General features: G+C 51.8%; 1 protein-coding gene across 1 annotated transcript in view; it reads right to left on the bottom strand.

Annotated features, from left to right (window-relative positions):
• The window catches only part of TRPM8 (transient receptor potential cation channel subfamily M member 8), an 81,278-nt gene that overhangs the window by 20,149 nt on the left and 33,413 nt on the right, over positions 1-27,716 (bottom strand). The window contains exons 11-20 of the mRNA XM_042995728.1: positions 23,924-24,214; positions 21,831-21,926; positions 20,870-20,999; positions 18,939-19,084; positions 16,125-16,237; positions 15,518-15,734; positions 9,655-9,746; positions 8,075-8,216; positions 6,851-7,022; positions 5,539-5,716 (exon numbers count right to left, since the gene is read on the bottom strand). Coding sequence (XP_042851662.1) covers positions 5,539-5,716; positions 6,851-7,022; positions 8,075-8,216; positions 9,655-9,746; positions 15,518-15,734; positions 16,125-16,237; positions 18,939-19,084; positions 20,870-20,999; positions 21,831-21,926; positions 23,924-24,214 — 1,577 coding nt within the window. The remainder of the gene's footprint in view (positions 1-5,538; positions 5,717-6,850; positions 7,023-8,074; positions 8,217-9,654; positions 9,747-15,517; positions 15,735-16,124; positions 16,238-18,938; positions 19,085-20,869; positions 21,000-21,830; positions 21,927-23,923; positions 24,215-27,716) is intronic.

The raw sequence follows: 27,716 nt of genomic DNA, 5'->3' as shown, positions 1-27,716 counted from the left end.
ACTTCTGCTGCCTCCCCCCAGACCCCTCCTGCACATCTCTGTTCCCCTCTCATTCCACAAGATCAAAAAAACAGGTTCAAAGTCAACAGTAAGAGACAGCCAACCATTTCACTACGCTGATTTTTTTTTTTTTTTTCAGAGAGAGAGAGAATGAGCAGGGGATATAAGCAGAGGGAGAGAGAGGGAAAGAGAATCCCAAGCAGACTCCACGCTCAGTACAGAGCCCAACACGGGGCTCGATCCCACAACCCTAGGACCAGGACCTGAGCCGACATCAAGAGTCAGACGCTCAACCAACTGAGCCACCCAGGCGCCCCTCACTCCACTGATTTTGGAAGTGCAAACTCGGTTTAGTGGTTTGCTCTCAGAATCACACGACTAAGACTGTGCCCTGTGCCCTGCATCAAGACCCAGCAGATGCTCCTTCATCTGCGAGAAAATGTCCTACTTCTTTAACGTGGCATAAAAGACACCCCACAACCTGGCCGCTGCCTCCCTTTCCACCCCCTTCAGTGGCTGATTCTCCCCAGACTAGCTTTATCTCCCCTGCTTCGCCCCCCACCCACCGCCTTGAGTCAGGCTGTGAGCTCCCCCCAGTAAGGGGTCCTCTGAGTGAATGTTACCTCTGCTCAGTGCCACTGACCCTGGCCCCACCTCCAATGTTCTGTCACACCTAATAACGCTGCCCTGATCTCCAGTCTCTGAAAACAGCCTTTTTAGTACTTCTTATATAATATTCTATTATAATATGTTATATTACATAATATCGTTATACTACCTTATGTTATGTATTGCATTATATCGCACATTGTACCATATCATACTATATGAATATGTCTACGTGCCCCTCAACTCCTTTAACAGCACAGACTTAACTTCTCTCTGCCTCCAACTCCTCATCTGCAAAGTGATAAGAAAGCCACACCTCCACCAAAATGGTCAATGACAGGCACCTGCATGGCCGCACCAGAAGAGAATCAGTAAACACGAGCTATTCTTAAGACCACATTATCTGCTCTTTTCTTCTTCTCACCCCTTTCAACAGCGCCCCCTAGCCAGCCGAAGTGTCACCCAAACCTCTAGTTGGTCCTGGTGATTATTTTCTTTTTTTCTACTTTTCTGCATATTGTAATGAACGCATATTCCTCCTAAGATGGAAACATATTTTGGTTACAGAAATACTCCTAGATGAGGACATGTTTGACGGATCCCCTTTGGGAAAAAAAGGCAAAGGGTGGAATATCTCCAGGACGGTGCCCGTGAGCATCACGGCTGCGTGTCAAGATGACCCGGAGTCATCTACTGACTGTAAGTTCACTTCATGCTCTGATGAGCTGCACAGGGCCCGTGATCGATAATTTTAATGCAGAATAATCACAGAGGTTTACATCCATTACCTCTCCCGTTGAATGCCATCTAGAGAGCGCTCGAATGCTGCTTTAAAATTCCCAAGTGCTCCTTTACATTACAGTTCATAAGGTTGCCGTTGTGTACGGTTAAGCTTTCACATGAATGCTTGGATGTGATGCGAGACAGGGGTCACCGCCTGGCGGCCACTGGCCCACAGAGCCCAGAACAGCTCCCACGGCCGTCAGAAACAGTGTTCCGAAGATTCCGCCCAAGGGTGGCGGGAGGGTGGCTCCTGTTACTCACAAGTTCCCAGACAGGCATCAACAAAGAAAAGGTCTCTGGTTTAACCCGGGACTATTCTCTTTTCTTTTTTCTTTTTTAATTTTTTACGTTTGTTTATTTAAGTTGAGAGAGAGAGAGCGAGTAAGGGGGAAGGGGCAGAGAGAGAGAGAGAGAGAGAGAGAGAGAGAGAGAGAGAGAATTCCAAGAAGGCTCCGTGCTGACAGAGGCGGGGCTCAAACTCACGAACCATGAGATCATGACCCGAGCCTAGGTCAAGAGTCGGACGCTCAACCAACTGAGCCATCCAGGCACCCCTCACCAAGGACTATTCTAGGAGACCCCCCCAAGGGAGGGATGCCCCTAAGTTGTCACACCTAAGCGCCGAATAGGGCAACAGTAGGGTACCATGCCATGGTTGGGTGTCTTGGGGAGGAGGATTGCATTCAAGACCTGAATGGACACAGGTAAGCTGGACGGCCGTGTGGCCAGACCCATGGCCAGGCATTCACTTCCTCAACCTGAAAATGACACGCTGGGCTCCAGTCCCTCCAGGCTCTGGATTCTATCAGTTCATCATTATAATGCGGATAATGGATTAGAAATGTGGCAAGGTCCTCCCTTCACAGCACACAGACCCAGGACAGATCTAAGTCATATTCTACTCTGTGCCTCTCTGAGATTTACCGAATTAGTGCAACTCAGATGTCACGGCTTTGGGAGCTATCAGCCCCTTTGGTTAATTTCTGGGGAAACTGCATGGTGGCCAGTTTTCACACGGCCTGTCCCGTGATCGGTGTAAAGGTTGTAAGGGCGTGTCCTCCCTCCCTGGTTTTCATGTGGACACATAATCACCCAGCAGCTGCCACTCTCTCTGCAGCTCAGACTGGGACCTCAGGCAGCATGACCCTGTGTAGCCTCTTGACTCCCGAGTCCTTCCCTGCCTGGCCACCCGTTGGGGTGGTGACGGAGAGGGTTGCACATTCTCTCCTTAGGTCCACGTGGACACAACAACCACATGATCTCCGTGGCCCCCCCAGGCACAGAACAGACATTATACATCTATGTGCTACAGCCCCCGCTGGTCTGTGACCCACCAATGACACGTCTCAGGAAATGTAAAGACCTGGCAGCCAAGCTCCCAAGGTGTAACTGAATAATGAACTAAACACAGGAAGGGCCCTGTTCTCATTCATCCAACCCGCAAAGGTCCAGGTGCTGAGCCTGACCCGTCTCCATCCTCTAGAGCTTACGGTCCAGAAGGACAGAAGGTTGTCACTGTGTGGGGGGGTGCGGGGAGTCTCTACACAAAGTGGGGAGGGCATCAGGGACCACTCGGGCAGAGGATGATGCTCAGCTCCTTAAAAGGCGAGCAGGATCGGGGCAAGAGAGCAGGCAAGATGGAGTAAGTAATCCCGACAGAAGGAACAGCACTTGCAAAGCGTCAGATGTCGTAGGTCACCACCCTGTTTCAGGACGGACACCCAGGTGCTCCCCAGGGACAGACCGTGAGACGTCTGACTGTTGCTCAAAAGCCAGGTCATGGACAGCCTTGGAAAAAGCTGAAGAACCTGAAATTTACCTCAAAAGCCATGGGGAAATACCGACATCCTCTCAGAATTTTAAGTAGAGCAGTGACATTTTAGAAACATTACTGCGGCCACAGTGTAGAGGTGGGACCGAGGGAGGACGTCTTTGTACACGGGTAGACCAGATGGCCACTCACTGCTCAGCCTGCTAGATGGGTGACAAGTCCAGAGGCATGTGGCCCCACCCACCCCTGTGCAAAAGGAGGCCACAATCCTTGTGTCTCTTGGGAGCCCAGGGCTCTATGCAACAGTTGTCTTTTTCTTATTTTTTCTCTACATTATAGAAGCTTTATGCGATTACTGTAACAAGTGAAATACATACCTGTATTTTTTTTTTATTTTTTACATGTTTATTTATTTTTGAGAGAGAGAGAGAGTGGGAGCCGGGGAGGGGCAGAGAGAGAGAGGGAGACACAGAATCCGAAGCAGCCTCCAGGCTCCGAGCTGTCAGCACAGAGCCTGACGTGGAACTCGAGCTCAGGAACCGCGAGATCATGACCCTAGCCGACAAAGTCGGATGCTTTACCAACTGAGCCACCCAGGCACCCCATACATTTGTTTTTTTAAATTAATTGTACTAATTCTTTTAATTTCTTGGTTTTTACTGCAAGAAAATGAGATTACACCATAAGAACTAGTCTGCAATTTGCTTTCTACATTTAACAAAATATCATTCTTTCAAGTCCATAAAAAGAGATCTATCTTTTTTAAAACCTGCGCGATACTCTGTCATCTGTAACAAGCTTTCTTCGGCCATCCCCCCAGTCAACAGGGCATCAAACAATGATCCAACAAGCATCCTTGTATATATGTCCTTAGGAAAGAGTCCCAGATGCGAGAGAGCTGCCTCAAAGATTTGTGTGTGTTTTCTTTTAATAATTCTTTTCATATCACTTTCCAGAGACTGAGAGGCAATTCACATTGCCAGCAGCGATGTCCATTTCTCAGCATCACCCCCAACACAAGAGGCTTTTTGAAATTTCTGTAGATCTGATGGGTCCTAAGCCAGCATCTCGTTGGCTTTTCTGGCCTTTCCCATCGACAAGACGGAGGCCCTTTTCGTGTTTCCTTCTCTGAATTGCCGTTCCTCTGCCAATTTCCTATTGCATCATCTTTCTGCCATCCACCTGCAGACGCTCTTTCTACATCGGGAATTAAAAAGTCTTCGTTCCTCTCATGCCACCGTTTCCTCCAAGCTACCACTTATCATGTGACTTCACCTGAGCTTTCCTTTACCTTCAACACGTGCCGTACGAAACCAACGGTGTTTACCTTGCCTTTCGTCGTTGCTGGGTTTCTGACTCCGACAAGGTGTTTCTCTTCCACCCCAACGTTTAACAACGATACACTATTGCTAAATTTTCTGTCTGTCTGTGCTGGGATCACATACCCAAAATGACTACCTACCTTGGGGCACCTGGGTGGCTCAGTTGGTTAAGTGTCTGACTTTTGATTCCAGCTCAGATCGTGACCTCACAGATTCGCGAGTTTGAGCCCCACATAGGGATCCACAATGATAGTGTGGCGCCTGCTTGGGATTCTCTCTCCCTTTCTCTCTCCTCTCTCTCTCTCCTCCTCTCTCTCTTTCTCTCTTGGAATAAATAAACTTTAAAAAAATGACTACCTGCCTTAAAACAACAACATACAACTAAGTAGCTCGCACTGAAACTACCACAGAAACCCGGTGAAACCCTCTTAAGAAAGATGAAGGGAAATGAAGACCACGATTTTCTGAAAGTATTAGGGAGAACTGCCAAAGGCAATGAAAATATTTTAGAGTCACCGTCGCATTCTCTCTTCACCTCATGAGACATGAGCCCCAAAAGAAAGTCACTCTCCTGACTCTGCTCTTATGATTTGTATTTAAACTGAAAATTGTTAAAGCAGCCACTAACTAGAGGCTGAGTCCTTTAAACCCTAGAATCCAAGCCACCGAATCCCTAGAAAATAAAGACATCGGAGAGGAGCTGAACCCCACTGCATCGGTATCATGTCCACATCGTGGCACCCGGGAAGATGGCTACGTGGACGCTAGACGTACAGAGTCTGGATGTGCTGGAGGGCGTTACAGGTACCTGTCTTTGGTGTCATAGAAACTGGCAGCACAGCTCACAGGGACTCACTCGCTGTGTTGTCAATATAGTCCCTCGAAGGCCGCACCCCCTCCCGTCCCCTATGCCCTAAGCTCTCACCTAACTCCCTCACGGGTGGGCTTCTAAGATCTTGCCCCCGGTGCCTCCGGCCCCGCCTGGTACACCGTGAACACCCGGGAAAGTCACGACCGAGCACGTGCTCAGACTGGACGCGAATGAGCCCGTACCCGAACATGGCGACGAGCAGGTTGACCAGCAGGATGTTAGTAGACAGCATGTAGATACACACGAGGGGGATGGTGATCCACTCGGGGAACCGAGGCAGATTGTGCTCGTCCAGCTCCACACACAGCGGCTTCGACTCATTGCCAGTGAAGGTGCAGTGGGCAAAGTCGTACGTGGTACCTGCGGATGTAGAAACCAAGAGGCAACGTGAGGACCCTCTGGAAGAGGCAGTGCCACGGCACCTGGGGTGAGGGGGTGGGGGACACAGGACAACCCAATGAGGATGGCTTGGGGGGGGGATGGCGATGATAAAAAGCATTTGGGTTTTGTGGACATTTGATACCTAATCAACAACACTAGCGGATGGATTGGAGGTGAGGGATGAGGTCACAGGAGGGGTCAAGGATAGGATTTGCACAACTGAGTGGCAGAGCCCAGATGGGGGGGCCTTGAAAAAAGTCCCAGTCCTCACAAAGGACTAACACTACTGGGTGCAGTGGGACTAAAGCCACGAGGATGAAACGTACTCCCTGATGAATAATGGTGAGCACAGTGTGCAGAAGGGAAGTTAACGATAGCAAGGTGCCTTTCCATCACGCACAGGAAAAGAGCAAAAGTCTTGGAAAAGGCTGCAGCAGAAGAGGCCAGGGCTGCCCAAGGCCACAGGGCTAATCGAGAAAACACCAGGGAGCTGAGAAATGTGACCAACAGGGCAGGGGAACATCGGGATCACTGTGTCGTGGCAGGACCGAACACGACAAGCCCGGGCTATCGTCGGCATCACAAAGATGCTTTCGACAGCTCGTTCAAAACACACGCTGGCCTGCACATGCCCCACTCCTTCCTTACGTAAGCTGGGTGTGGGCACATCCGTGTCATCCGTGCTGCCACTAACCTGCCTCCAAAAGAGAGCTGACCGTGGGCCACAGCTGGATGTTTAAATTCCAACCGCCAGTGCAAAAATTTCAATATTGCTCCTTTTGAAATAAATGGGCTCCCAGTTATACAAGAGAGTACAGCTCACAACACCTGTTCCTAAACTAGCGAGGCTTGTTGCTGTCAACTGCCACGTCGCTGTTGAAAACACAAGAAACGCTATTTTTTGAGAAGTCGAAACGTCGCAGACTACGCTGCTGAACACGTCTGCAAGGCGGGCGTAAAGTCCTGCTCAAAGAAAAGGTCATGAGGGTCAGCGTTCACTCCCTGGTGTTGACTCAACGCCAGCTGTGGATCAGAGCAGGGAGCCCTGGAGGCCGGTTCCGGAAGCAACCCCCCTACCCCCGGCTGTCCCCACCCGGGCCGGGTCACGCTCACCGTCCACGTCGCTGGGCACTTGGCCGAACATGGCCAGGTAGGGCTCGTAGATGACCGAGCGGAATATCCACCTCCAACGATGCTCGTTTTGCCTGAGGATCCCTTGCCTGGCCACGCCAAAGGCCACCATCCACACCGCAAACAGGAACAGGAAGAAGAACACGTCAATCAGCTGTCAAGGGAGGACAAGAGAACAGAGTCAGGACCGTGCCCCGCGGGTGGCTCGTCTGCTCAGCTGACCACAGGGAAGGGTCGAAGTTCCAGTCACCCTGCGTTCCCCCTAATTTGCCACCTTTGGGTCTTGGGACAACTCTTTTCCAGAATTAAAACCAACGGATGTATTTTGGCTTTAGGTCTCCCAACCAGCTCAGCCACAGAAACCTTCTGGATGAGAGAGCCCAGCTCGAGAGCAAAAGAGGGGCCTAATTCTGGAGCACCTGTACCTCTACTCCTCATCAGGCTCCCTTTCTTTAAACCCCTACATTGCGTCCTCGGTATTCTTTTTTTTTTTAAGAAAAATTAAAAGCTGTCTTTATTAGACAAGAACGCACGGTTTAATTTCTTTTTTGACTTTTTGCACACACAGCATGACTTCATGGTGACATGGTGCCTCAGATATGCTTTGAATTAAAACCGCAAACTCAGAGGACCTCAGCGTTGGAAAGCAACCTCCAGATGAGCTAATCCAAACGCCCATCTGACTTACAGACAGAAGCACAGGAGGTTTGGGTCATCTGGAAAACAAGCTTAGGAAACCCGCATCGTCAGTGGATAATTATCTTTCTGTTGGACGTCCCTGTGCAAGGGGGCTGGTAGGGCTCGCCCTACATCTATACTACGTGGCTACAGAATCGAAGCTCTGATCATCGCTGTGCTTCTAGCCCCCTGCACGCTTCCAGACGAACATTAACCTCTGCGGTCCGCATCTATAAGATGGGTATAAATGTCGCACTCCTGCCTCTTCTCTGAGTTGTCCAGACTCAAATGAAAACAGCTGGTAAAGACTGACATCTGGACAGATCGCTTCACTGGCAACACATTTAATTAGCCACTTGCTCTTACCAGCCACCTGTTAAATTTTAAACCGGGGGAGGCCCCTGATGAAAGCACGTCGGAGACAGCAAACCTTGCCAACTGTGACCTGCGGGGGGACCAAGCCCCTCTACAGACAACTGGAGGCGTCTAGCAAGCAGAATGCGAACCACAAACACCCTCCATTCTTACCATTCTCTGCAACATGATAATCTTGGGTCCTAAATTTCTGCTTACGGTGAAAATGTGGATCAACCTTAGAGTGAATATGATATAATCCAGGCAAAAGATCACCCGTCCGGAATACAAAGAGGTTTTATTCGAAGAGTGGAGCCTATGGAAGGAAGAGAAGCAGGGCCCGTGAGACTTTGACAAAAGAGTTCAAACTTTTGTTTTTAAAACTGATTATTTATTTTTGAGACAGAGAGAGACAGAGCATGAATGGGGGAGGGGCAGAGAGAGAGGGAGACATAGAATCGGAAGCAGAGTCTAGGCTCCGAGCCATCAGCCCAGAGCCCGACGCGGGGCTCGAACTCACGGACCATGAGATCGTGACCTGAGCCGAAGTCGGACGCCCAACCGACTGAGCCACCCAGGCGCCCCTGTTTTTAAAACTGACCGAACACGAAGAAACAGGGTCAGGGTGCCGAGAGTGAGTGGCAGCAGACCAAGGACAACACGTGTCAGTCACTGAGGACCGAATGCCCTGGTCTTCTGCCCTCGTGGCCCCCGGTGGAGCAACGACAGGGCACACAAGGCTTGCAGAGGTTTTTGCCGCGTCCTCCTCAAACTCTACCCACTGCAAGAACGCCGTCGCATTATCGCTAACTTCCTGGCTCCCTCGGCCACCATGATGATCCCGGTCCCCAGCCCAGACCAGCCGCTTGGGACTAGGTTCTGCCAGGTTTCCCCTAATGAGACCTCACCTCATTTGCACCAGATCATTTGACTCGCTGACCACCTGCGAATGTGTTAATCGGGAGCCATGTGTTCTCGCCGCCTGGAATTCTCTAGAAATCACGTCCAACCCACCGTGATTCAAACGCTGAGCCCCAGCACAAAGGAAAGGTACCAGAGGGGGAAACGGGGCTCTCACTCACTTGAGACTGCGGAGTGAGCAACGGGTAGGCGTTCGTCCAAAGAGTCAGGCTTCTCTGCAAGGGATGCCGTGTGCACAGCTCGAATACGACCACGAGCTTTACCTTGAGGCTACTCGGGGAAGGCAGGCCCGGAGGGGTGCGGCACGGGCGATGTGCGCCATGGTCTGGGTGTACCTCAACTTCCCTTTCACGTGGCGTGCACATTGCTTTTTGCCTTCAACGGTGATGCTAGATGGGTTTTTCTAATCATCCGCTCTGACTCTGGGAGGGCGGGCTCCACAGCCAGCACTCACGCGGCAGTTAGGTACATTTTAGAAGATTACGTGGTCCGAAAGGAACACGTTACACAACATTTCACGTGCTCATCATCCTCTGCTTCCTCCGTCTCTAATCATCCCCCTCCCCAGAATTCTGCGAGCACAGAGAGAAAAACCGTGAGGAACTTTTCGATTACAGATCACCAGGAGGGAGGAGAGGAGACGTAACTCCATGCCGACCACGCTGGGTCTCTAAGAGGCTCAGACGGTGGCGTTTGCAGTAATCTCGAGATGGAGGGGGAAGGGGAGTCAGGTTGATCTTGGGCTTGAAGTAGAAAAGATCTTTTCTTCACCTCTTCACTCAAGAAAATCCAAAAAACGCCTGAAACTGGGAAAGGGGGTGAGGCCAACTTACCGAAACACAATTCCTGCTATGAAGTAAAAAAGCCCGAGCGTATCCATGACATTCCACAGGTCAGTGAAATAATTCACCCCATTCATGTACCACTGCAGCGCAGAAAGGGACAGAGAGAGAGAGAGAGAGAGAGAGAGAGAGAGAGAGCGCATCAGCAGCAGGGAAACATCGACTGCTTCCAGGTTTTTTTTTTTAACGTTCACACATTTTTCCCCACATCCTTTTTGAGCCACATGTCCCATGTGCCCTGCCACATGCCCCGTGATATTCTGGGGGGATTGGAAAGTAGGTTGCACACTTGCTGTTCCGTTACTCATGTGTTGCTGACAAAGTCAGAAAAAGGACTCATGCACCATCGCCGTTCTTTAAAGATGAACCGGAAGACAGTGAGCACAACCTGCGTGGACAAATGTGGAACACCCAAGCTGCCCAGTACAGTGGTATAAGTTGTGCACTGCACAACTGACGACTGTTGTCATCATAGATTTGCGTATTTGTTGTAAATACTTTTTGGCACGTGGCAATAAAACATCTTGATAAAAGGAATTTTTTTTCTTTTATTATTTTAACGTTTATTATTGAGAGATGGAGAGAGACAGAGCACGAGCATGGGAGGGGCAGGAAGAGGGGGAGACACAGAATCCGAAGCAGGCTCCAGGTTCTGAGTTGTCAGCACAGAGTCCGACGTGGGGCTCGAACTCACAAACTGTGAGATCATGACCTGAGCCGACGTCAGATGCCTAACCGACCGAGCCACCCAGGCGCCCCAGGAATTTTCTTTTTTACTTTGCACACAGGTGTTCTATGCGGCACCTGTGAGGACAGGCGTAGTCGCAGAAATGACTGACAGGAACAGTGTGCCTCAGGGACCCTTTCATCATGACTTGTGGGTATTGGGTATGATTTGTCAGAAGAAAACTTGTCAGGAGATAAAGAGGGAAAAGACGATCCAGTAGAAGGACAGCCCCTTGGTGATCTGTCTGCTGGGTCTGGGGGACTCCAGGGTAGTCACCTGACCCTCCCGTCCGTCCCTCTAATTTCAAACATGTTTACCGAGAGCCCACAGGATTCCAAATGCCTGTGCCGGGCTCCTGGCACACAGCATGTCGGATTAGGTGCGACGCTGATTCTCAAGGAATCCACTGGCCCCGGGGAAAGGCAGTCATTGGACATGTTTGAAATGAAATGTGGTAAAGGCTGGAGGGCTGGTGACACCAAGCCCAAGTGAGCTCAGATAAGGAAACCACCAGACTTACTTGAGCGACGCAGGAAAACATCGGCAAGGACGTGTCCTCAAAGGTACTTGGCACTTTTCAATTTCACTACGAAATCAAGCACCAGGGAAATAAAATCTCCCAGCCCCGGTTCGACCACGTTCCTCTGTGGGATGGCTGAACGCGCGGGCCCAGAAACCGCATCAGCATCCCTCGCCGTCCATGTGGGCGGCCCCAGTCTCACCGATTACCCGCCAAGAACCGTCTGTAAGATGAGAGCGGTTGGGACAGGCCCCAGCCACCTGCTCCCCCTTTAAAACCCTGATCCGGGAGGCAGATAGGAACACGGCAACCAGGTAGATCCAGTCCAGCTCGGCCTCTCAGAATCCTGGCCTGAGCCGGGGGAGAAACCCTGAATAGATCGAGCCCGGGGGTTGGAGGCACTGTTGTGGTAAGAAAGCAGGGTTTTTTTTTGGGAGGGGGGGTTTAATGAACAGAGGCCTCTTTTCTGGGTGGAATGACAGACAGGGGCTATACTCACCAAATACCAGAACCATATTCCAGCATATCTTTCAGGATTTGGGGATTCATTGCGCCTTAACACTGAAGGGATGATGGAACTCATCTCGTGTTGCATAAAGATCCACAATTTGATCAGTGGACGATTGTACATACGAACTGCCTTGGTTGAAAATGTCAATTTAGCCTATTACAGCCGCCCCCGGGGAAGGAGACATCAGGAGAGTGCACTTTGGGATACCCAGACACAACCTGAAACAGGTAACATCCTGTCTGGTTCCGGGTTTTTCCTAACGAGGGTGAATTCGGTTCATTAAGACGGTGCCAGGATAGCAAAGCAGATTCCCGGAGGAAACCAAACTGAGGATTCCAGCCGCACGAGTCTGCAGGCAGAAGAGAAACAGCGACCCCCAGTGTCGGATTCCTTGAACGACGAGAAACCCGGAGGCCATGCTCCGCAGTCTGGCTCACAGACCTCAGGGTCAGCTGTCCGGGTGGGGGGCAGAGACGGACTTGAACCCTTTCATCCCTCCGCCTCTCTCAACCCTCAGCCCGAGGCACTCCCATACCATCGCCTTAACGCACACAGGATCGATGAATGAAACCGGTCCGTTCCAAAGTGATGTTTAAGAGGAAAAGAAGAGGGGCGCCTGGGTGGCTCAGTCGGTTAAGTGTCCGACTTCGGCTCAGGTCACGATCTCAGTCTGTGAGTTCGAGCCCCGCGTCGGGCTCTGTGCTGACAGCTCAGAGCCTGGAGCCTGCTTCAGATTCTGTGTCTCCCTCTCTCTGCCCCTCCCCTGCTCATGCTCTGTGTCTCTCTGTCTCAAAAATAAATAAAAACATTAAAAAAAAAAAAAAGAGGAAAAAGAGGAAATATTTGCCCAAAGCTGGATGCCCACATCATCACCCTCCGTATCAAACATCACCCATTATAAACGTACACAGGATAGCGGGACTGGGTCAGAGCTGTGGGCATCACCTCCTCCCGGCAGGCCCCCGGGATGACTGGGAAGTGCTTCTCCGCAGCCCACTTCGCTTCCCGAGGCTCCTGCCCCCCACTCTGTCTACTCTGGGTCTCTCCCAGGGAACACGTCACACTACACCTGCCCAGGGTCCTTCTCCAAGCAAAATGCACTTGTCCTGAGCCTCCTTCGAATAAATGACTTCGTAGTTAAACGTCCATACAACTTTGGATGGAGATATTTGTGACCTAAGGACTTCTAATTTTACAGCTGCAACCCTCTAGGCCAACCTTCCAGTAAATGTAAGACTCTGGGCAGTGCTGTTCTTTCCTCGGAAACTCCCAGAAACGACCCCCGCCGATCCTCTCTAACCGGTAAAAAGCTCCGTAAGAACAGAGAGATTTGCGTGCTTGGTCCGTTGCTGTATCTCCAGTGTCTAGAACAGTGCCTGGCATCTGGTAGGTGTTCAGTAAACACTTACTGAAAGGCAGAAGGCACGAATGAAGTGTTTAGCTTACGCCAAGACGTGTCTCCCTGCGTCTTCCAGCCGCCGGGCCAAGCCCCGCCCTCTCACGCAACCCAGAGTAAGTCCTGTCTCTGGGCCCACGACTTCTCTAGATGCCTGGAGGAACCAGACAATGGCTGCAGCGTCTGTGCCTTCATACCATGCGGGAGGCAGGGTCAGCCCCGAGACTAGTGAAGAAATGCCTGGGAGCAGGAATGAGCGAGAAAAGAACATTCCGAGAAGCAGCCACCGGTAGCACCCTCTGCTCCAAAGGACACCCTCGAGCCCCTTGATCCCGGGCTTCCCAAGTCTCCCTCGCTCTGGCCTCATGAGCCACCGTCGCGGCCCCCGCTTGCTCCCAGCCAGAGCACCGCCGTGGGACTGAATGAGGAAGACCCTGCCTCGCCAACTCACCTCTTAAAAAACATACACTCTCGGGGCGCCTGGGTGGCTCAGTCGGTGAAGCGTCCGACTCTTGATCTCAGCTCAGGTCACGATCTCACAGTTCATGAGTTCAAGCCCCGCATCGGGCGTGGAGCCTGCTTGGGATTCTGTCTCTCCTTCTCTCTCTGCCCCTCCCCTGCTTGTGTGCACACGGTGTGCATGCACTCTCGCTTTCTCTCTCTTTCTCCCTCTCTTTCAAAATAAATAAATAAACTAAAAAAAATATTTTTAATTAAAAAAAAAAACAAACAGAGGTGCCTGGGTGGCTCCGTCGGTCTGGCATCCGACTTCGGCTCAGGTCTTGATCTCGCGGTCCGTGGGTTCGAGCCCCGCGTCGGGCTCTGGGCTGACGGCTCGGAGCCCGGAGCCCGCTTCCGATTCTGTGTCTCCCCCTCTCTGCCCCTCCCCCGCTCACGCTCTGTCTCTCTCTGTCTCAAAAATAAATAAACGTTAGAAGTTTTTTTAAAAAACTATACATTCACTTGCCAGATATGCATCAATGTCATCCCTTGAGCTAAGCCCCTCTGGGTCGCATATGAATACGAAGCAAATCTCTGCATGGGGTCATTTTCGTGCCACTCGCTTCTGGACAACAGCAGCATATGTATGAGGAGCTGAGAAACCACACCCGGGAGTGGAGGAAAAGGAGGAAGGCACGGCCCCAGAGCCCGGCCACACCAGGCCAGGAGAAGGGAACACGCGTGACCCCACGTGGAGAGCCAGCTCAGCGCCTACAACGGCCTCAGGAGGTTCCCAGTAAAAACGGTGCTGTTCCCTTACTTCCTCACATCGGCCTGGGCCCCTTCCTGCCTTAAATGTGGAACCTCCTTCCGTCTTTGCTTCTCCCGAGCAGGACGTTTTCACCCCCTGGCCGCAGACACATAGTAAGTCAAAGCCAGCAAGTAAAAGACAGCTGGGAGAAAGAGCCTTTACAGAGGGGTTATGGGGTGAATCGCACCCCCCCAAAATTCATACTTTGACGTCCCAACCCCCATGTACCTCGATGGGGCTGTGACCTCACGAGCCAGTAGGTGGGGCCCTCAAGAGGCCGACGTGAAGTCAGAATCCTCTGTGCGTCAGCAGGACCCTGACCTGGGGAACAGTTGCCGGTAGACAGAAAGCCTGATATCTTCCCACGCGCGACACCCATGTGGGTCGTTCATGTTGCTCGAACCCCCACCTGTCCCCTATCTCCATCCCCCACCTGCACCTACGGGGCCAGGGAGGGCAGGCGCAGGGCCCTGGCGCAAAGACTCCCTCCCTCCCCCCGGCCCACAGCAGACATTGAGAACCGATCAAGACACTCGCCGGCTGAGAACAGAAACAGACTCAAATCATCCTCAGTCGAGGGCTCCTAGAAGCCACAAAAAAAGTCTATTAGACTTGGCATGATGGGTGAAACCACTTTGGGATTGCCGGACCAGGCAGCGGCACTGTGAGGTCAAGGACGGCGCTCTATGGCCCTCCAAATCTCTTGTGGCACCTGCCGTAGCATCGCGTACACATAAACACCGAGGCCATGCTTACTGAATGGGTATGATGTTGGGTCTGGGCTCAGAAAGGGGGCGACAGAAGTGACAGCAACAGCACTGCTCTCAGATCATCACTAAGTCTGAAAGGGTTTCCCGGGACTTTTCATAACGGTTTAGGGACAGCATCACCCCTGCCGTCAACGCTCATCTGTCCAACAGTTACCAAGGGGGCACCTGCTATGTGCCAGGCATGGGCTAAAGCTTTGGATTGAGTGGTGGGGAAAGGATGCCACAAGACGCAGATCCCAAAGACACTGCAGAAAAGCACCATGAATAATTCACACGCACTCCCTGAACCCCACAGGGACTTCTATGACTTTCTACCACTGTCACTCTGACACGCTGGGCATTAAGATGCTCTTAGCTTGAAAGTCCCCCCATCTCCCCTGCCTCCCTTGATGACGGTAACGGTAATGGCAGGCGTGGGTTTGCCGTCCAAGGTCAATCTTCTCTTTGAACACATTCCCAATCCTGAGTAATTCATTTCCATCAATTAACATTAATCAGCAAGGAGCGAGCTTGGTGCTAAGAAGTCTCACCGGAGGGCTGAGGTATTGAAAAGGCCCCATTTACTTTAGGAAAACCATGACTTTGGAACCTCGGAAGCAACTTCTGCTCCTCGCTGGCTGTGGGAAGACAGCACCTACTGAGCAAAGGAGGAGGTGCCCCACGTGGGGACGGTCCTACCTGTCTTACTTCATCGCAGAACAGGACAAAGACCAGGGCGTAGAGGACCAGCTCGGGGGAGTGTGGCACCGAGTGAAAATCCATGAGCAGCACGTAGGCGAACAGCAGGAGGAAGGCGATGTAGAAGACCACGTTCCAGGCAAAGACCACAAAGGGGGAGGTGAAGAACGCCACGTAGTACCACAGAATCTTCTTGTGCTTGTCGATGGGCTTCTTCCTGGACCAACAGATAAGAGCACCGCCATCACCGTCCGAAGCATCGCGGCCTGCGGGGGCCTCGGACCCACGGCCAGGGAAAGGGGAGCCAGATCGACCCCGCCAACACTCAGCCCTTGGCATTTCAGGATTAACAAATCCGAATTCTGCCTTGGGTACTGAAGATGTAACTCTATCTCCAACTTTTTGGATCAAACCCGGGAAAAGCCAGAGAAGATTCCCAGTCCTACTGTGTAGGGCATGCTGCCTACAGTCCCATCATACATTCCAGGCTTTATAATCCTTTACCTAAGGATTTACCTAAGGATACGTGCGCACACTCTCTCTCTCTCTCTCTCTCTCTCTCTCTCTCTCTCTCTCTCACCTGTCATCATATGTCTCAGTTTCATACCTAAATGACACAAAGCCACAGCCAACCAAGGGTATAATAAACAAACACAGGATAATCTTCCAATTCTTGGTGTCTCGGGAGATCTCTCCATACCACTGCTTGGAAAGAAAATTCTACAAGGAGACAGAGACAAAGGACACAAGTCCTTATTAATGCAGCGAAATGCAGGATGGTTTGTAACCCTTCTTCCCAACCCTCACACCCCTTCAAAAGAAATAACTCTCCAAATCAAGGTCCTATCCTTTTATATTAGTTACCTGGACTCTGAGGGGCTTCGATAAAATGATTCACGAGTCTGTTTGATTGTCAACCCTTTCCTGACTTGGGTTCTGTGAACTTTAACGCTTATTTATTTTTGAGAGAGATAGAGAGACACAGACCGTGAGCGGGGGAGGGGCAGACAGAGAGGGAGACAGAATGTGAAGCAGGTTCCAGGCTCTGAGCGGTCAGCACAGAGCCCGACGCGGGGCTCGAACCCACGAACTGGGAGATCGTGATCTGAGCCGAAGCTGGAAACTTAACTGACTGAGCCACCCAGGCGCCCCAAGGTTCTGGGAACTTTAAAATAGAAGTTGTGTGAGTCCAAATTCCCTAAAGCCATGATTTTTAACCACTTCTAATTCTTAAGAAAGTTTAAACATGTGTCCTTCTAGCACCTTCCTTCCCCCGATTGCAAATTCACACACCCGTCCAGCGCCACCTGCAGGACCCCCGGGGTTATGTCCGGAGGCGGACAGGTGACAGGAAGGGGGAGACAGTTGGCATCGCAGCATCACTCAGAGTCCTAATGCATGGATAAGCTTCTCCCAGACTGTGCCAACCCCTGAGAGGTGGGACGGGGGCCCCCCAAGAACGTGGCAATGAGAAACCTCAGGTCGCCTCTGGGAGCCACACCCCACATCAACACAAAAGGGCGAGTGTAGACCGGTCCTCATCAAAGGAACACACAGCTTCAAAAAAGGCCTTTGTTAGTCAGGAGGGGATTGGCGCTGGCTGGGAGGCTCAGGGCCTGTGTGCCCCGCCAGACCTTCCATCTCGGAGAAGCCGCTTCCCCCGGGGAGCCCGCCATGCTCTGCCGGGCGGCTGCAGCCAGGAGCGTGCCCGGCCCAGGAGGGGCAGCCGCAGCAGAGGACGGCCTGCAGCTGGTGGGCAAACACCAGCTGGCCTGTGCCCACACGGGCCACGCCAGGGCAGGCTCCCTGCGGCCCCCACAAGTCCCCGCAGGGTTGAGCCCTGTTGATCAAGGCGACAGCGTGCTCCTTAGCGTACCTGTGTCTGCCTCCTTCCCTCGCCCCTCTCACCGTCCCCACCACCCCGTGCACTTCCTGGGTTCACCGCCAGAACGAACTATTTGCATTTAAATCCTTGCTTTGGGGCCTCTCCCTCAGGGAGCCGGACGAAGACAGGTCATACCTGTCCAGCCCTCCGCACCCTCGTATTCCTGCCGAGGGGACGAGCACATCCAGCGGCACCGCTAGGTCCCCAGTCACGGGAGGCTCTTCCCTAGCTCAGCCTCCACGGCCACCAGCAAATTCGGACCCCAGGCAGCAGCCTGCACACAGGAAGCCAGCTCCCTGGGCCCACGTGTCTGGCAGCGAGATTTCTCGCGAACATTTATGGATCGGCCTCTGGTTGAAACCCCTGGGACTGGAAAACTTGGAACAAGAGCAAGAGGCAGCCTCCCCCAGGCCCAAAGCTCTGGGGGCACCAGCAAGGTCAAAGCCTGAGGTCAAAGGCGCGGTGAGCTGAGCGTGGCCCCACCTCGGCATCCAGCCCCGCCTCCAGGCCATCCTGCCCCCAGGGCGGGCCTCACTCTCCCCCCCTTATGGTGCAGACCCTAAAACAGCAATAGCAAGACTCTTTGTGCCTTCCTGGTCACCGATGACTGTCGCCATTTACTCTGGCTTAGCTGTATAGCAGCGAACGCGTTTTGGGTTGTTTTTTCCCACAAACGCTTTGCTAACTTTGCTAATGATCGGTTGCACCGTGTAACGGAAAGTCCACCTGACGGACAATCAACACGGATTCAAGCCTCAGCTCTGCTACTTCCTGGCCGTGCAACCGGGAGAATGTTCCAGAACCTTTTCTGAGCTGTTGCGTCCCTATCAGCAGAATGGGATGACCTCCACCTCCGCACGTGCTGTGAAGGCAAAACGTGGTCACGCGCATCACGTGTATGACACGTAAGGGTGAGCCCGCCCGCCGCTTCACACCCGGGCCCCTCCAACTGGGATTGTGGGTGGGGGAAAAACCTCTCCTCGGCGACCGGAGACGCCAAGTGCAAACGGCCGGTGGAAGTCGGTGCGGAAAACCTCTAGTTAGGCCTCACCCAGTTCGAGCTGGTTCCTCTAAGTGCCGCTCCTACCAAGAAGAGCTATGACAGCATCCGCCGAAATAAAGGGCCGGCACCTGTCACATCCCGCCTCCCCAACCCTCACGGCAACCTTCCTTTACAGAGGAGGAAACTGAGGCTCAGAGGGCTCGCGTGCTTTGACCCAGCACCACGCACATAATTAGGGATCCGGTGGGTGGAGACCCAGGCGCGGGATCTGGGGACCCAGCCCTCCGTTACGGTGCAGCGCCCCCGCGCGCTTGGCGGAAAGTCAAAGAACGTTCTCTCTCCTGCACGGTCTCTGGAAGCAGGGGTCTCTACCCGCGTCTATGTGCTGCCACCTCCTGGAGCGTCACTCAACTTTCCCTGCTCCGGCTTCTCCATGGGAGGCGACGGTTTTGTTTTAACGCCGCGCGGACAGCACCTGGCGGAAAAGGCCCACCTCCGGCGGCGGCGACGTTGGGCGACGGCGCGCCGTTTACCTGGACGCCAGGCTGGGCGATGAAGTGCTGGTCCGTCGCCTCCACCGCCAGCTCCAGGCAGTTGCTGCCGCCCCAGGCTTCACAGGAGTACACCAGCAGCTGCTCGGCCAGGTCCTCGTCGCTGCTGTAGCACTCCGTGAACAGCTCTGCGGGGACAGTGTCGCCAGAGGGACCGAGGCTGCGCGCGGGGCCGGCGGAGGCGCACACAGCTCCCGCCCCGCCCCCCACACCCCAGCCTTGACTTTGCGCGGAGCCTGGTTCCCAGCAGGCTTCCGCAACGCCAGCGCAAGGCACCGCGTCGTCTCCCAGCCAACAGAGGGGCTCTCGAGGCACACCAGGCCCAGCGCCGCCCTTGACGCGGCAGGTGTCCGCACGCGCCCCCTGAACCGAGCGGCGCTGAGCAGGCAGCCCCCCGGCCTTGGGTGGGGCTCAGCAGAGGGGCTGCGGACCCTCTGCCTCCTCTTCACCTACGCCCCCATCCCGTTTACCTCCTGGGCCTCCTTGGTGATGGCTCTTCGCAGACAGGGCCCCGTGCGAAACCACGACGACCACGACAAAAACCATGAGAAAGTGGAAGAAACACTGACCTACTGCATCAAAGCCGTGCTTACACGTGGAGACCCAACCAGAGAGCCCGGGGAATAAATCCGCGCGGGGAATTTTTCAAAAGTCAAAACCCTAGGATCTCTTCTCTGAAGTCTATCGGAAATAAACAGACTCTCCTCGCAATTTTAATGTATTCAAAGAAAGCATCGGACACCCTTCGGCCAACACAGAGAAGCCAAAGTCACGAGAGTCTGTTCGTTACCTAAGACAACGGACAAACGTGTGCGTTTTGCGACGGGCCACATGGCCAACTGAAAACCCTCAAGTGAACCGGGAAGAAAAAACCAAGCAGGTCCAAACTGTCTGTCGGTGGGAGGCAATTGTTCTGGGTCGCTCACGTTCCTGCATGGTCTGGACCTTCTTTTTTTTTTTTTTAACGTTTATTTATTTTTGAGAGAGAGAGACAGACGTGAGCTGGGAAGGGGCAGGGAGAGAGGGAGACACAGAATCCAAAGCAGGCTCCAGGCTCTAAGCTGTCAGCACAGAGCCCGACGCAGGGCTTGAACTCATGGACTGTGAGATCCTGACCTGAGCCGAAGTCGGACACTTAACCGACTGAGCCCCCAGGTGCCTTAATCTGGATCTTCTCAGCAAAAAGCACTGCTTTGTTCAAGAATGACCGAACAGCAGACAGAAGACAGGCATTCCAGAAGGGCAATGCTTAGCAATGCCTCTCTGTTCCAGGTAATGAACAGTCGCGCCCTGGAGGGGAGCATGGGAAGGTCACCCACAGCCCCAGTAGAAGCCCCAACTCTCCTAAACTTTGGGGAGCTGCACCATAGGCAACAGCAGCCCGTAATCATGTCACTCCAGGGGAATGAAGGCACGAGGAACCAACCCAAGATTCTGGTCTGGCTGCTGCCTTGGCCATTAGCAATAAACCATCTGTGTCCCTGACCCAGGGGTTTGGGGTCTTATCTGTAGGTTGCAGGCAGGCTAACTTGATAACCTGCAAGTCGAATAAAAATCTCAGATCTGTCACAGTGTCTCGACAGCATCCCAAAAGACTCCTCCCCTGCCCCCCAATTCCCTGCGGTGCTGAGTTTCTTAGACTTGGCCTGGGCGCGGCCCTGGCGGTTGTGGGACGAGACAGCCCACATTTCCTGCATCCATCCTTGGACAAGTCAATAAGTGCCAGGGCCAAAAGGACCATGGCTTCGGCCACAGCATGCACACCCCTGACCGTGTGGTCTGCAGCCCCTAAATCGGGCCAGATAAGGGAGCCTGGACATGCCGTTGACCTCTGCCACCTGTGGGTGCTACAGGCACGTGCGTGCTCCTGCCACACGGACGCCCGCCATGGTGCCCCGCTCCCGGAGACTCACCAACTGCGCGGGTCTCGTACTCATTGGCCAGCTCCTCAGACTCCCCTGCCGCATTGATGTCATTCTTCACCTTGGCCAGAGTCTTCAGAAGCTTGCTGGCTCCCAGGGCTGCCAGAGTGCAGCCCCTGGTCTTTCAGAGGGGCGGGTAATGTTAGTTAGTTCCTTATCCCTTCAAGTGGCCAAGTCAACATTAACGTCAGACAAGGACAAACTCATGGCAAGAGCAGGAAATGGCAAAATCTGAACGGTTCATGGTGATTCAAAGTCAAATTTGCAATATACACAAAACACTGTCGACCCTGAAGGCACTCCCAGTCTTGAATGTGGAATTGGCATCTAAAAAGAAAATATCAAGCTAAATGCCAAGAGAAACTGATGGCCTGAGGCCCAACGGCCCGGCCGCCACGCTGCGTGTAGCAGCTGAAAGGGAAGAGGGGACTGAGAATCCGGGAGAGCTGACGATGGGGTTAGTAAGACTTGCAGAGTTAACACTCTGCACTCAACATCCATCTTCGTGCTCCAGTAACGGAGAACGTCTCTTCTCCGCAACTGAACACAAACCGTTATGTGCTAAACCACAAGGACAAATCTCAGCAAGCTTCCCAAAGCAGAATTTACACAAGCCCTCCTTCCTATCCCTGATGCCATAAAGGCAGAAATTAATTTTAAAAACTAAACTTAAAAACTGCATCCACTTGGAAAACAATCCCGCACCTGCGCACACGGGAGAAGCGAGAGCCTCCTGGGTTGCCCACCCAGCACAGCTACCTTCCAGGAAGGTACCTCCCCTCCCAAACACCCCTCCGTCGCCACGGAAACAGAGGCACAACCACGTTCACCTGATGTGAGACATTCCGTCGTGTTGGTGATGTTTCAGAGTAGGCGTGTGAGTTTCGAGGTCAGAACGACCACAGCAAAGCATGCATTTGGAGTAAATCTGGCAGGGGGCCCAGACATTTACCTGCTCCCAAATGACCTTGGAAAGTTCCTTCTTGTTCTGAAGAATGGCCCAGATGAAGAGTGCTTGCAGGGGGTGTCGAGTTATAGGAGACACGTCCTGGGAGGAGGTAGAACATGTGGTCAGCACACAAATGGGAGATCCCTTTAGTAGATACGCTGGCGTAAGAATGGAAGCAGGTACCAGGATGCCCCAGGGGAGCACCCCATGTTTGGAGGGCTCTGTATGTTAGTATATGAATCCAGTATAACAGCACAGAGGTGCGATTTTCATCACGGCGACTCACCGGGTAGGACGATCTGACAGTCTCTTACCTATCATCAAAGACGGAGTATGACTAGACAGAAAAGCACAAAGGGCAGGAGTATGTCTGACAGCAATGTAAAAACCGAACAGCTTCTGACAGCCTGAAGCATTCCTTCTCGTCACAGAAGTCCGTTTCTCATCTACAAGAGTCGCTCAAACTAAAGTCTAACTTGCCCACAGTTTAAGTTCCATTATTATGACGTAAAACCACGCTTCTGTCTTTGGAGTGTTATTCAAACTTCCAATTCCTAACACATTCACCAGCTCCTCTCCAGAATTCCAGATCTCTCAATGGAAACTTTTCAGATGGAAAATAACTATCTATCTATAACTTCCCTACAGGTTTAACGAAGATCCAAAATGCTTCAGGCAGGATTACGGATATCGCAGAGGGTTTTAACATAAATAGTGTCAAAAAGAAGCTTTCTTTCTTTTTTTTAAATGTTTTTAAGTGTATTTATTTATTTTGAGAGCATGAGTGGGGCAGGGGAAGAGAGAGAAGGAGAGAGAGAGAGAGAGAGAATCCCACGCAGGTTCCAGGCTGCCAGCACAGAACCCGACTCGGGGCTTGAACTCATGAAACCATGAGATCGCGACCTGAGCAAAACCAAGAGTCGGACATTTAACCGACTGAGCCATCCAGGCCCCCCAAACAAGCTTTCTGAACACTTCTGATTCCTTCAAACACCTAGCTCATTGAGATTTTTGCAATGCACATGTATATACATACAAAATTCATAGAATTATAGGAGATAATGACTTCGTTTGAGTTTCCCCAGAAGCAATCAAGAATTTGAGACGAGTAGTCAATCTGAGAAGTGATCCCAGGGAAACCCATAGGAGAGTGAGGCATAAGATCGGAAAAGAAAGAACGAATGAGAAGGGTGTGTTATCAACAAGTTGTCACTGTAGGTAACTAGAGATTACTACCACTAGGGAGTCCTGGGAGCCAGTGTAGAACACATGACTTGGAATTAGCTCCTCCAGGGGTGCCTGGCAGCTCAGTCGGTTAAGCATCTGATTCAATTTCAGCTCGGGTCATGATCTCACAGTACATGAGATTGAGCCCCACGTGAGTCTCTTTGCTGACAGCTTGAAGCTTGCTTGGGACTCTCTCTCCCTCTTTCTCTGTCTCTTTGCCCCTCCTGTGCTCTCTCTGTCCCTCTCAAAATAAAAATAAATAAACATTAAAAAAAAAAAAAAAAGAATTAGCTCCTCCAAATGGGGAGGGAGCTGGGATATTTATACACCAACCACTGGCAGTCACGGGGCCCCAAGCAAACCTATGGCAAAGAGCATACAGTTGGAAACAGAGCCTGCCTGTGGTCAAGAAGAGAGAGGCCTGAGAGGATTCAGGTGCATCGACAACAGCCTCCCAGATGAAAACCTGGATTATCCCTTTGGAAATAATCACTGCCTCTCTGTCTACACACGAAAACCTGGCAGTCCCTCACATGGGCAATCCATCATGCCCAAGAGGCTCAGACATGAACAGGGGCCATTCACTTTTCCCTCTTCCTTGTTAGGCACCTTCAGACAGTGTGTGTGCCACACCAAGCTTTGCAGTTAAGAAAAACTGCGACAGTAATTTGAAATATAGCACAGAGCTTACAGCAAGATATCAGACGACCCAGCAGGTAGACTCATGATCTTAAGGCAAGGCAGTAGCAAAAATTAACCACGCCAACATGTTAGCTACTTTATGGCGGCAAGGGGAGACGTGGGAGAGGGGGAGGTGGAAAGATTTTTCGAAGAAAGATGCAAAAGCGGACAACCGCCCTGGTACGTACGTGAAGCTCTACGTCTATCTCGTCCCTGCTGTTTCTGTCTTCCTTCCGGAAGCCTCTTCGGAAGTTAGCTACCAGTTTCCAGACAAACGTGAGGAGGGCGTCATTATAGGAATTCTTGGCAATCTGCAGGTTCCGATACACAAGGGTGCTGAAGTGGTTGGAGAAGAGCTCGGTGAGGACGTCGTTGGTGAGAAACTTCCGCAAGTTCAAACCGTTCTCCAGGAAGAGGCGGACGAACTTGGGTCTGTCCTTTATGAGAGCCGTAAACATGACCTCTTGAAGGTCAGCAGACTACGGAGAAAGCAGAGCAAGGACTCAGACCCCGAGGCCACTGAGGGAAACACGAAGCGTTTTCTTTCTCAACCACATCGCATTTCCAGCCACCAAGTAATAGTACCTTCAGCTTGTGTTTAATCCTGTTTGGGGGAATACGTGTTATCTTTTCAGCTCTAATACAACATTGGATTATAGCCCAAACAGACGGGGAAGCGACGAGGTGGAATCTTGGGCTTGGATGTGGGTGTGCAGGTGGTTTGGCCTCTTGCTATGGCGGAGTAGAGAGGACGGTGTCGGTCAGGAATTTATCGCGGTGCCTGGCACGGCAGAAGTCCTCTGAGGCAGTGTGGCTCACACCGTTTCTCTGAAGTCTACACTACACACTGATTGTGAGCCAACCACCGGCACCTTGGAACCCTCCCGTTGCCCAGCAAACCACACATGACCAGGCCAATGGCTGTGGGACACTTGACAAGTATACCTGGTCATTATTTACCTTTACCCCCACTCTCTGGGCCCGGTGATAAACCTATCCCATGGGAGCTTAGGGAGAATCTTATTAAAGATAATTCATGTTTACGTCAGACCCAAACCAGTGGATGACAGGCCACTGTAGCTCCCGGATATGTCCCGCCTGTCCTCCAGAATAGATCCTACAATGTGATTCTGTTGCCAACATTACAGTTTAGAAGGCTCTTAAAAACCCACACACTTCCGGGGTGCTTGGGTGGCTGAGTCGGCTGAGCATCTGACTTTGGCTCGGGTCATGATCTCACGGTTTCTGGGCTCAAGCCCTGCATCGGGTGCTGCACTGATAGTGTGGATAGCGTGGAGCCTGCTTGGGATTCTCTCTCTCTCTCCTTCTCTCGTTGCCCCTCCTCCACTCCTGCTGTCTCTCTCTCTCTCTCTCTCTCTCTCTCAAAATAAATAAGTAAATATTAAAAAAAAAAAAACATATCCACACATTTCCAGCACTAAAATCCAGATTTAGAAGTGAAAACCAGAAAGTCTGACATCACGGAGAACCATCAGCCAGAGCCAAGTGACAGCTGCTCCCGGGGACCCGGAGACTCCAGTCCCCAACGTCCCGGCCACTCCTCATAACTGTCCGCCCAGCCCACTTCCCTCATGATGCTTTTCTGACCCCAGTTTGGGGGAATATCCTCTGCCAAGGGCGGCATTAACCGTTTCTGTTTCTGTCTCATGTTGGGCCTCTGGGGATCACACGTTGCCTGGAGACAGACCTGCCAAGTGGCCCCTGAGTCCCCACACTGTGGCTCCAGGTGGGATAAGAAGGGGAAGGGAGGCCTGCCCCGGGCCAGCACGAGACAGCTACACCTTCTCTTCTGTCCCCAAGGCACGTGTTCCTTTGCCCAGCACTTCCCATATCCTTCTAATCATTGCCTTTCCCTCGGTCACACGCTTGATAGGACAGGGTCCCCAGACTTCAGTCAGAGTCACCTTCTGGAAACACAGGTGGCTAGAGACCATCTTAGAATTTCTGCTTTAGCAAGTCGACATGGAGCCTGACAATCTGTGTTGCTAACTACCGAGTCCCCAGGTTATGCCCACGCTGCCACTGGTCCGGGGACCACACTTTGAGAACCACTGGAATACGAGGAAAGAGAAAAGCTTTGCAGTCAGACACGTCTTTGTTTCCAAATCCTGTCTCTACCATTACCTAGATGGGTCACCTAGAACAAGGCCGTGTCTCCGAGCCTCAGTTCACTCTTCTGTACAATAGGTGTTTGCAGGGATGAAACCAGCTAACACAGGTCAAGATTTTTACAGGGGCGTGTGGGTGGCTCAGTCGGTTAAACGTCCAACTTCAGCTCAGGTGATGATCTCATGGTTTGTGGGTTCGAGCCCTGCGTCAGGCTCTGTGCTGACAGCTCAGAATGTGGGGCCTGTTTTGGATTCTATGTCCTCCTCTCTCTGCCCCTCCCTGGCTGGCTCATTCTCTCTCTCTCTCTCTCTCTCTCTCTCTCTCTTTCTTGGTCTCTCAAAAATAAATAAGCGTTGAAAAAATTTTTTAAATATATATATGTCTTTTCAGACACTTGAGGGCAGAGCAGCCCCTCCAAACCCCATCAGTAACTCTTGATCCTGTGGTACCCACGGAGGCCTGGATTATTAACCAGCAAAATGAGATCGTCCCTGCGATGGGTTGGTGTGAGGGACAAATAAACAAACACCACGAGACTGCTCTGTGCGCTGTAAAAGGTTACACCAACATTACCATTATGCCAAAGGCTTTTGCTTATTTTTAAACAGATTCTTATGTAGTGTTTAATACGTGCCACTGTTCTAAGTGCTTCAGAACCATCATCCGATTTCATTGCCGTAAGAATCCAATGAGGTAGACGCTATCGTTATCACCTCCGTTGACGGATGAGCGGCGGGTGCTGTGCTGGTAAATGTCTGCCAATCGCATCTCTGTGGGGGAAGCAGGCGCTCATTTGTGGTCGTTTTCAATTCCTGTGGTGTCAGTGCTCCCACTGTGCCCGATTTCCAGGCACCAGTGTGGTCTCACTGAACGCAGAATTGGGAGCAGAGGAGAAGAGGCACATCACTGTCTCGAATTTCCAGCATGAGGAGACGGCAGATGTGATCAACCTCCAGAGCACAGGTGGTAGAAATGCAGTCAAATAATGCTCAAGTGATGAGTCTTGATTATTTATTGCCTTTGGGTTTTCTTTAAAGTTTTTTTTTAACATTTATTCATTTTTGAGAGACAGAGAGAGGCAGAGCATGAGCGGGGGAGGGGCGGAGAGAGAGGGAGACACGGAATCCGAAGCAGGCTCCGGGCTCTGAGCCATCAGCACAGAGCCCGACGCGGGGCTCGAACCCACGAACCACGAGATCACGACCTGAGCCGAAGTTGGACGCCCAACCGACGGAGCCACCCAGGCGCCCCTTACTGCCTGTTTTTAATTTAAAAACATTTAATTCTGAGTTTATGCAATTTTTAATAATGACTGTACTTAACAAGTGACACAAATGACACAAAATGTCTAAAACTTTAGCGGTCAGTTCTTCCAAGTCAGCATCAGCTGACACCAACGCACCACCTGTGGGGAAACTGAGGCACAGAGAGGTCAAGCGATTTGCAGAGTTAAGCCACACAGCTGGGCTGCCTCTAGGGTCCATTCTCGTAACCATTATGCCCTTCACCCTTAACTATCTTTAGTGAGTCCATAAAATTGAACGTACCGTCCGCTATATGCCTAAGTTTATGTTTATTTGCACCGTCTGACCTTACACAAATAGAACATTTCACACACAGGGATTAGTTTACAAATCACCTAACTAGATCTGCTTATAATTCTACCTTCTCTCAACTTATTAAAGCCTTGCATCATGCACTAGGGCTCATTATGCTGCAAAGACCAAACACAAGTGAACGTGTGCCAAAGGAATGAATAATTTAAAAACCCATAAGCCATTACTTCATTTGCATCACATTATGAAACCTGATAACGAGTTAATATAATATAGATCAAGTCTTTGTCTTCGA

Source organism: Panthera tigris, chromosome C1 (genome assembly GCF_018350195.1).
Source record: "Panthera tigris isolate Pti1 chromosome C1, P.tigris_Pti1_mat1.1, whole genome shotgun sequence".
Classification (NCBI taxonomy): Eukaryota; Metazoa; Chordata; class Mammalia; order Carnivora; family Felidae; genus Panthera; species Panthera tigris.
Note: the sequence above shows the minus strand (reverse complement) of the source record. Positions and strands in the feature narration are given on the sequence as shown.